General features: G+C 42.0%; 1 protein-coding gene across 1 annotated transcript; it reads left to right on the plus strand.

The window, feature by feature from the left end:
• The first annotated feature begins 7,336 nt into the window (after positions 1–7,336).
• Positions 7,337–9,114, plus strand: LOC122562825 (transcription factor HES-5-like). Its single transcript, XM_043716074.1, has 4 exons — positions 7,337–7,499; positions 7,609–7,789; positions 7,894–8,143; positions 8,521–9,114. The coding sequence occupies exons 1-4, from the start codon at positions 7,425–7,427 to the stop codon at positions 8,642–8,644; spliced, it is 630 nt and encodes a 209-aa protein (XP_043572009.1). The 5' UTR covers positions 7,337–7,424; the 3' UTR covers positions 8,645–9,114.
• Positions 9,115–10,508: the final 1,394 nt, after the last annotated feature.

Here is a 10,508-nt window from a genome sequence, read left to right on the forward strand (position 1 = left end):
GGACGTCTCATAGCAGAGCACTTTAGGGAACATCTCTGGGACACCAGCACCGATCAACCACACCGCCCTGTGGCCTAACATTTCACCTCCCCCTCCCACTCTGCCAAGGACCTAGAGGTCCTGCGCCTTCTTCACCGCCGCTCCCTCACCACCAGAAGCCTGGAGGAAGAATGCCTCATCTTTCGCCTCTGAACACTTCAACCACAGGGCATCAATGTGGACTTGAACATTTTCCACATTTCCCCTTCCCCCACCTCACCCCAGTTCCAAACTTCCAGCTCAGCACTGTACCCATGACTTGTCTTACCTGTCTATCTTCATTTCCACCTCTCAACTCCACCCTCCCCCCGACTGCCACCTTCATCCCCTCCCCCACTCACCTATTGTACTCTGTGCTACTTTCTTCCCACCCCCACCCTCCTCTAGCTTATCTCTCCACACTTCAGGCTCTCTGCCTTTATTCCTGATGAAGGGCTTTTGTCTGAAATGTCAATTTCGCTGCTCCTTAGATGCTGCCTGAACTGCTGTGCTCTTCCAGCACCACTAATCCTGAAATCCACCAAGGTCATCCAGGGATTTCCAAAATGAAGATGTCGGTGAAAAGTTCTGTCTGGTGGCCAAGATTGGATACCAATGTAGATGGTAGTCCAAAGTTGTGAGAAGATTTGTAGCTCGGGTGCTCGTTGTTGTGGTTCTGTTCGCCAAGTTGGGAATTTGTGTTGCAGACATTTCGTCCCCTGTCTAGGTGACATCCTCAGTGCTTGGGAGCCTTCTGTGAAGCGCTTCTGTGATGTTTCCTCCAGCATTTATAGTGGTTTGTCTCTGCCACTTCCGGTTGTCAGTTCCAATGTAGATGGTAGTTGATAGGGCAATGCTCAGAGTGCCAATAAGGACAAACTTTACCACCAGCAGCTCCTCCACTTTCATAAGTATGACCGGATAATCCCTGGACTCTGTTACACATTGACTATGCCGGCCCTTTCATGGGGTCTATGTTTTTAGTCATTATGGACACACATTCAGAGTGGTTGGACATGCATAAAGTTCATTCGACAGTACAGTGATGATGATTGAAAAACTGCGAGCATCTTTTGCAACACACAGGCTCTCAAAAGTGTTGGTCACAGATAGCAGGGCTTGCTTTAACAGCAGAAAATTTGTGTATTTTCTCAAGTCGAATGGCATTTAGCATGAAAGGACAGGTCCATATCATCCATTGTTCAATGGTCTCATGGAAAGACCAGCCCAAACTTTGAAGACAGGCTTAAAGAAACAGACTCTTCTAAGTGAGAGAGACAGTTTCCTTCATCGAGACCATGGGAATGTCCTTGCATGGGTACGAGGCATGGTTGACATGAGGTCAGGTCCTGTGACGTAAGAGGGGAGATCCTGACCAAGCATGTGGACCACATGAAAGCTGTAACTTCACAAATGGACAGGAGCAAAAATACCCAGCCCCTCAGAACATCCAGCAAGGCTGTCAGAACCTGTGGGTTCTCCCGTCCACCTTGCATTGACAAAACCTCTGAGGATGATATGGACACAGTAGATGTCACAGCATCGATGCCATTGCCACCTGAAGAAGACAAATTTCTTCCGAGACGCTCTGGGCACAAGGGGTAGGTTTGTTTAATGTCGTCAGTAACTGAGGTAGAGTCAGAGGAACCAGACCTGATATGAAAATGCCCCAAGATAAACTGCAGAAAATGAATGAGCCTATACCCCAGAACTTAAGAGGGGAACAAATGTAGCGAATGGAACAATGTCAGCCAGGTGGCCTCATTGACTATGAGTTCCCTCATTGGGGCTATTAACCTGGTCCAATCATGGAGTGCTGGCTGACAGATATAAACAGAAGTGTCAGGGGTTCTGCTCACTCTAGGAGCCAATTCTGAGCTAGCTGGGTCAGTGTCATATACAATGCACATATAAATAAAGGGTGACATGGTGATGAGATATTGGCCTTCATGGAGTTATTCCAGGAGCAATTCTGAGATTCTGTGAAAAAGCCCAGAAGATGAGATTTGTTTTCAGCAGATTCTTAAAGCAGCATTTTTAGTGCCAACTGGAGATTAGATCTTTCTAGACCTGGTAAGGTGAACAAGACAGGGTTAATAACAGAGAGAAGTTGGGGCTAAGAACTGCATTTTGAACTTAAGTAATAGCAGTTATGGCGAAAGTGAACTGGAGAACTAGTTTAAGCCATTTGTTTGTAGAGTATTTTTTTTTAAAAAGGTATTTAGTAACACTCAATAAATAATATTCCAGTGAAAAAGATTGTCCAGAGAAGGTTTCCCTAACTGGCAAATATCCCCAGACAATCTTTACGTGGCATTTTTTGATGAATAAATTTAGGCCAGAATATGGGAGGAGGGGGTGGCATAAGGAGGTGATGGGGAGACCTTTTCTAATCTGCTTTCAATGGTGCCCAGGGATTGTTTTACATTCACCAGAACAAGTAGGCAGTGCTTTGCTTTAATGCCATTCACCAACTTCAGCACTTGAATCATGTAGCATTCCTTCCAAATGACATATACAAAACAGCTTGGGATTTTTCTTAATCCTGTTTGCCAAAGACATTTCCCATTGCCTTTTAGCCCTCCTAATCCCTCATTTGAGATCTTTTCTGTTATCTTTGTATTCTTTAAAGGTCCTGTCTGTCACTAATTTCCTAAACCTTACATGTGCTTCCTTTTTTTAACTAAGCTCTCAATTTCTATTGTCATCCAAGGTTCCTGAATCTTGCCATCCCTTTCTTTTATTTTCACAGGAACATGCTGCTCCTGAATTCCAATCAGCTGGTCTTTAAAAGATTTCCACATGTCAGATGTCATTTTACCCTCAAACAGCTACTCCCAATCTACACTCACCAGTTCCTGTCTTATCTTGGCCTTTTCATAATTTTGGTACTTTCAACCAAGGACTTGACTTCTCTTATCCATAAATAATTTAGAACTTGCAAAATTATGGTCATTGTTTCTGAAATGCTCACCCACTGAAACTTCAATCACCTGGCTGGGCTCATTCCCTAATACCAAATCGAGTATTGTCCCTTCCCAAGGTGAACTATTTAAATCTTCTGGATACACCTAACAAATTCAGTCATCTCTCCCATCCAAGCCATATGTGCATTAAGCATTTTTAATCCATCAAACATTGCTTCTGCATAACCCATGATTGAGTGTTCGAGTTGGGATGTCATGTTGCAGCTGTACAGGACATTGGTGGCCACTTTTGGAATACTGAGTTCAGTTCTGGTCTCCCTGCTATCGGAAAGATGTTGTTAAACTTGAAAGGATGCAGAAAAATTTACAAGGATTTTGCCAGGGTTGGAGGGTTTAAGCCATAGGAAGAGGCTGAATAGGTTGAGGTTATTTCCCCAGAGCATTGGAGACTGAGGGATAACTATGTAGAAGTTTATAAAATCTTGAGGGACATGGATAGGCTGAATAGCCACGGTCTTTTTCCCAAGATAGGAGAGTCTAAAACTAGAGGGCATAGTTTAAGGTGACAGGGGAAAGATTTAAAAGGAACCTAAGGGACAACCTTTTCATACAGAAGGTGGTCATGTATGGAATAAACTGTCAGAGGGAGGTGGTGGAGGCTGGTACAATAATAGCATTTAAAAAGCATTTGCCTGGATATATGAATAGGACAGGTTAAGAGAGATATGAGCCAACTGCTGGCAAATGGGACTAGATTACTATAGGATACCTGGTCTGTTTGCATGAATTGGACCAAAGGGTCTGTTTCCATGCTGCATCTCTATGAATCTCTTACTTACTGCTATCCAATTATCTTTTTCACACAGAGGGTAGTGCGTGTATGGAATAAGCTGCCAGAGGAAGTGGTGGAGCTGTCACAGTTACAACATTTAAAAGCTGTCTGGATGGATACATGAGTAGGAAGAGTTTAGAAGAAAATGAGACAAATGTTGGCAAATGGATCTAAATCAATGTAGAATATCTGGTGGGCACGGACGAGTTGGACCGAATGGCCTGTTTCCATACTGTACAACACTATGGCTATATAAATGTATTTGTTAAAAGTACTCATTTATTAGTCCTGTGCAGCTATGATCTCAGGTTGAAATCTCTGTGGAGCACAAAATATCCGTGTCGAACTTCTTGTAAGATTATTTGGAAAGATTATGCAAAACTGCTCTTTTATTTTGAAAAAATCAGTTTTCAAGAGCTGTCCCCTGTTCGCAGTTCACACACCACTTGCGTATACATCACTAGGGCATAACGCTTCATAACCTCAATTGCTTTAGTCCCTGAAATAAAATGAATGTCTCCATTGAGCTGCAATTTTACGTGCCCGGCAGCTTTCTGAATGTCCCAGCTACTGCTTATTAAAGCGTGTGGTACCAGTAAACAGGAAGAGTGTTTGGGGTTGGGGGGGGGAGCTGGTATGTTATTATCTGACACGGTTAAGAGCACGCTTCGCCTCCAAAATGCATGCAGATGTTGCTGGCAGTTTCCCACGTGCCGAGAAGAAAGGCCAGTTTAGTAGCGGTCACAAGCCTGACCTGTCCATAAAAAAACAAATGGACCGCAGTAATTGGCCGCGCATGCGCCTTCGCTTCCTCTGTTCTCTTTCAAAAGCAGCAACTTAGATTAGCGCCTGACATGCCAATCCCAGTTTCTAGGGCACAAATATTAAAATGGAAGCCAACCCATAGAAATATCTTTTATACCTCTCCCATAGATTCATTGGTTGCCAGTAAAGGTATTTTGCTAATCATTTCGAACCGTGACTGCAGTTTGGGGCTTCTTTCTCTATCTGGACCTAGGCAGGTCTCAGTCAACCGAGTCTGTCACTATTCAGGAATCGAGATCAGAATTTCTTCTCAACCTGGTCAGAAATATTACTACATATCTCTAGAGCAGGTGGGAATTGAACCTAGGCCTTCTGGCTTAGAGGAGGGACATGAACGCGGCGCTACAAGGACCCTAGTAACTCGTCATGTTCACCTATAAAGTTTAAATATCAATCAAAGGATAACTTTTGTTTAAACACCTTTTTTAACACCGTTCCGATTCGTAAACAAGTACTTTTTCCACTCCCCTTCTTGCTACGTTGGGCAGCTGTCCTTTCCAGCATTGATTTCTTGTTGATTCCCTGCAGTGTCGGATTATCATAACACCCATTTTGTTTACAAAAACATGAAAGAACTGCGGATGCTGGAAATCGGAAACCAAAACAGAAAGCGATGGAAAAACTCAACAGGTTCGGCAGCATCTGGAGAGAGAAAGAGAGTTAATCTGTTCGGGTCGATGACCTTTCATTAGGGGTTAACTTTTATTTATATTTTTAAAGGGAAGAAACGTGATACCAAAATAATGAAGACCCCGCCCAAATGAACTGATATTGTGAACCCTCTGAGAAAATGCAACCATGACTTTAAGATTTTATTGTAATCTAACAGCCTGAAATATATCAAAATTGTGATTAGTGCTAGAGTGTAATTCATATAGAATTCGGCTTTTGATGCAGGTGAACAAAGCCAATTTTTAAACTTCCGCATAAACTCTGGGTCGTGCAGGTGTTTCCTATGTTCCTGAGTGAGACGAACAAGCTGAACTCACGGTGGATTGATCTGATCCAAGACATTTTCCGCAGCGCTGAGATCTCTGATACTGCCCGTTTCCCACGTGTTAAGAAACAAAGAGGACGCGTGCAGCTGGTGCCTTTCAACAGAGACTTGGCTCACATCATTTATTCGGGCATTAACCACCGAACAGTTGGTGAAATGGATCTGAAATACTAACAGAATGTTGCACATACAGACTCCCACGTTTGAACAGATCATCTATTTTTCCTGGCTCTCCCACACGCACGGACACATATATGTTCATCAGGCGTACACAGTTACAAACATTAAACAATTATTAGGTACAACAGTCGGGTATTCATTTTATTTAAATCCCGCTGATTCAGTAACTTGATAATGGAAAACATGAGTTCCTGCAAAGATTTCAGTACTAGAATATTTTTGCAAAGCGTTAATGCCATAAGATTAAAGTTATTGCAATCTGCTTCTTGGGTGCAACAATGAAGATAATTTGTCTTTGATCATAATGTTTTGGGAATTGATTTGTAATACACCCATGATCCTCTCTATCTTTATTTTGAAATGATATATTTCTCCAGCTTTAATTCAGCTGGATATGGTTGTGTCATCTATCGCACCACTCTATTGACTTGATGTTTCGAGGGCTAAAGCTGAATTAACTGGGAAACGGCAAATATCTAACCTTGCAGCAGGGGGCGCTCTACTACGGTTTAGATGATGTCACTGTGAGGACGATTTATTCTGCTGAATTTAACATCGTGTAGTTGATCAATGATGCCTGTTGGTACCTGAAATGGAAATAATAACCTTCTTCACCTCCATCAAAAAAATAACAAATTCTATGTATTTACAAACAGAGCAATAACGAGTTGCATTGATTCACTCTCTTTGCTTGTGTTCTTTCCAATGCTACAAATCTTGCCTGAGGAAGTTCATTTTTATACACACAAAAGTCTCCTGATTTAAAGTCAAACTACATGATATATTTTCTTCTTTAATCTTTAGGGGTTCTGAAACAGCACATCAGCATGAAGTTCGCTAATATTAAATTGAGAAATGCAAAAGTATTTGGATTATTAATAAACCTGTTCAAAAGAGGATCCCAATAGTTTGCCTTTCTGACCTATATAGCAATACATATTAAGATGATTCCGATTACCAAAAATTACCAGTTGTGGAACTAAAAAGAGGAGAGGAGACTGGGGAGAACTGTGAATGAAATGTTAGAAATTGGAAACGGAAAATGTACTCGTTTGAATTTTTTTTTACTGTGAATGGTCACTTTTTAAAACAGACTGTAAGCTCACACCGATTGGATATTAGAAACGCGCAATTAACAGTAGTGGACAGAATGAACGTCCTCCACATGCTAACATCTGTGATCTCACAGGTTTTATTCTTCAAAGTAAAAAGGATGTGGAGGAGGGTGGGGGGGAGATTACTTTAAAATGGACCAGCGGTGTACGAACAAGCATACTTTCTGTCACAGAATTCCCTCCATAACAATGACAGGAGGATCTTTCCCAGGGTCCTATAACCTCAGATGAGAGTAATTTCCTCTGACTTACTGTGTCATACGTGCCGTCCAGATGGTCCTCAGAGACTGCTGCAGACAAAGGGTTGAAAACGGCCCTTAATTCAGCATTTAGAATGAAAAGCTTCTGCTATTGTGGCTCCGACGCTTTCGATTGGCTGCCGACTGTGGGAAACACCAAGAGAAACAGGCACACGCTCTCTTATGGGCAGGAGGGCGGATAAATAGCGTAGCAGGACCCCTTCCCTCAGCAGCGTCTCTCCAGCCGATCCCAGTCTCAAAGCTAACTGCGGCGCAGTCTGCTCCAAAAGAATGGCTCCTAAAACCTCCGGAGGTAGTCCAAAGGAATATTCCGAGGAAAAGATCACACGAAAGGAGAAGTACAAGGTAAGTAAGTCTCTGCGCTTTTTTTAAAAAGGGAATGATTCAGGGTTTCTTAAAGGTCGTGTTCTACATGAAAAGCTGTTGTTAATTCGCTTCGCTTTTCCTTTCTCAGTTAATGAAGCCAATTATCGAGAAAAAGCGCCGAGATCGCATCAACAGCAGCATTGGGCAACTCAAGGCTTTATTGAGGGAAGAATTTCAGAATCAGGAGCCCAACATGAAAATGGAGAAAGCTGACATCTTAGAGATGACCGTGAATTACCTGAAACTGCATAACCAGAGAATGTTCACAGGTACCTGTCACTGTGTGTTTGCTGATTAACCAGGCTCTGTTGATAGCTCGTTATCATTACCCAATAATATCCATCTAAGCCGGTTTGTTTGCTTCTACCTGCAGTGACCTACAGCAAGAGCCTCACCCAGAATTTTAAAGAAGGCTATTCCCGCTGTCTGCAGGAGATTCAGCATTTCAGCTTCTCCCCGGAGGGCACAAGCGACGTGCAGAACAAGCTGGTGAACTATTTGCACAGAGCTCAGGAGCCGGCTAAGGGCCTGTGTTACCCACTTCCTCCCATTCAGCTTCCAGTCTGTCAACCGGTAACCAAGCAAGAACTGAAACCCAGCGTCACAGTGCTCTGGAGACCCTGGTAGGGAGAGCTGAAAGACGTTTGCTGTGAGCAAGGAAGAGAAAGTTACACGCGTGAAACGCTAGAGTTGTACCCTGGTGTGAAATAGTATTCCATAATGGAAGAACTATTATTTAATGCTCTTCTCTGAAGAAAATCGAAATTATTTTAATATATGAATTATTTTCGTTTAATTTTAAAACGTGACTGCCAGGTTATGGGGTATTCTGCAATATTTGTAGGTGACTAATATCATACATAAACTGGCAGCTAACTCGGTCATTGGGCTGCCTATTATATGTAGGCAGTGCTATCCGAGCTGTCCTTTTATAAAGGAATGTCAGTGATGTGTTGTGAGTAGTCTTTTCACTGAGGGCTGTCTGTATCTTTTTTAAAAGGAAGTGCCTTGAGTGTATGCTGATGTACCAGTATGCAGACGAGTGTCATAGAGTGCCTTGCATTATCGTGAGTTTTTCAACATTTAAAGATCAATCGGTTCGATTATTCCTTGTGTATTGTTAGTGTGACAGATATTTTACTCTATTCCATTTCGTAATGTTCCCTGCGTATTACAGGAATTTGCTGCTTGTATTATCTCCTGCACATTGATGCAAATTCTTCTTTGGCTATCTAAATGCTAGGAGAAAATGAGGACTGCAGAAGTGCTTATGCCCGTTATGTAGATTCTCCTGCTCCTCGATGCTGCCTGGCTGGCCGTGCTTTTCCAGCACCACATTCTTCGTCTCCTATCTAATGCCCTTGCCCTGTAACAATGCGGGATATGAATCAAGCCTCAATCCCAAGTTTCACTGTATATTGCATTGTAACAATGCTGATCTAAATATATTCCTCTATTCATGGTTCTGGTTGTAAATATGTCCTATCTATACTGATGGTGAATCCATGCACAAGCTATAATCACAATCCTATGTTAAAATCGTTATTTCATTGTAACAATGCTAATTCTGAATAAATGATTGCATTGACAATTCCTTCTCTGTGTCTAAGTGAATGTATGTTAAGCAGTCCGTAATCCGTTTATAATTGGCAATTACACCTGTGCCACTAAAAGTCAAAACAGCTGAGATATGCTTATAAGGTATTTTTAGTGCAGATTTCCCACAACCAACACCAGTCATATTTATGTCTGTATATTATATTGATTTATTTAGGTAATTTCTCATTTTTATTGCTTAAATTAATGCCGTTTGTGTCTTTTAATGACACTTCATGTAAAATCTATCAGGCATGACTGATTGGGGGAGTGAATCAGTGTTCAGCTGCTAATTGCTGCCAATATTTTGACAGAGCGGATTAGCATAGAGTCCCGGTGATAGCACATACCTTACTCTCTGTCTCATATTTTCTGTTCAGTTCTTGTTGCTTGCAGTAATTTCTTCATTATTAGCATCATTTTATTCCAACAAGTAAGGATATATTGTGAGACAGTGGTAATGTCCCTACCTCTGGGACAGAAGGCACAGGTTGAAGTCTCACTGGCTTTAGTTTTGTGTGCTAACAGATCTGAACACGTTAATTATCATATCAATTACCACAAGCAAATTCACATTAAACAATTATTAGTTAATTAATCCTGAGTTGAGGCAAAATTTGTATCGCATTCATGAGTTAACCTTTCAATATTTGACTTGACATGTACACAATTACCACATTAAGGGTTGAAAATGTGTTGCTGGAAAAGCGCAGCAGGTCAGGCAGCACCAAGGAGCAGGAGAATCGACGTTTCGGGCATAAGCCCTTCTTCAGGAAGGGCCCTGAAGAAGGGCTTATGCCCGAAACATCGATTTCCCCTGCTCCTTGGATGCTGCCTGACCTGCTGCGCTTTTCCAGCAACACATTTTCAGCTCTGATCGCCAGCATCTGCTGTCCTCACTTTCTCCTACCACATTAAGGGTAGACCTGGATTTCATAGAGGAAAAGACAAATGTGGAAACTGATAGAAACTCAAATATATCCTCAAAAGTTTAATGCAAGCGTCATTCAGTTTTGTAGGGTTAAACTGGGCCTGCAGAGTTTTACAGTAGAGTCTGTGTTTGGCTTTGGAGGAGGGGGATGGGGCAACTCATTAAGAGACATAACTTGATAAGACTAAGAGAATGATTCGACATAGCTAATTGACTGAATGCACATACTTGGAAATGTACATCCACAACAAACATACTAAGTAAGGGCAGAAGTAGACATTCAGCCCCTCGAGCCTAAACCACTATTCAATCCGGTCATGGCTGATCTATTTGTATTTTGAATTTCACGTTCCCATTACCCTTGATTGCCTTGCCTAAGAGAAATTATCCACCTCTGTCTTTAAAATATTTGAAGACATTGCCCCCAGAGTGTTCCATAGTCCCATAACACTTTGAGAGAA

This window comes from Chiloscyllium plagiosum, chromosome 25 (assembly GCF_004010195.1).
Source record: "Chiloscyllium plagiosum isolate BGI_BamShark_2017 chromosome 25, ASM401019v2, whole genome shotgun sequence".
Lineage (NCBI taxonomy): Eukaryota > Metazoa > Chordata > Chondrichthyes > Orectolobiformes > Hemiscylliidae > Chiloscyllium > Chiloscyllium plagiosum.

Coding starts and splice junctions, on each gene's coding strand:
- LOC122562825 (XM_043716074.1), top strand. CDS start 7,425: ATGGCTCCTAAAACCTCCGGAGGTAGTCCAAAGGAATATTCCGAGGAA. Junction 7,790..7,893: donor TAACCAGAGAATGTTCACAG/GTACCTGTCACT, acceptor TTCTACCTGCAG/TGACCTACAGCAAGAGCCTC. Junction 8,144..8,520: donor ACAGTGCTCTGGAGACCCTG/GTAGGGAGAGCT, acceptor CTTTTTTAAAAG/GAAGTGCCTTGAGTGTATGC.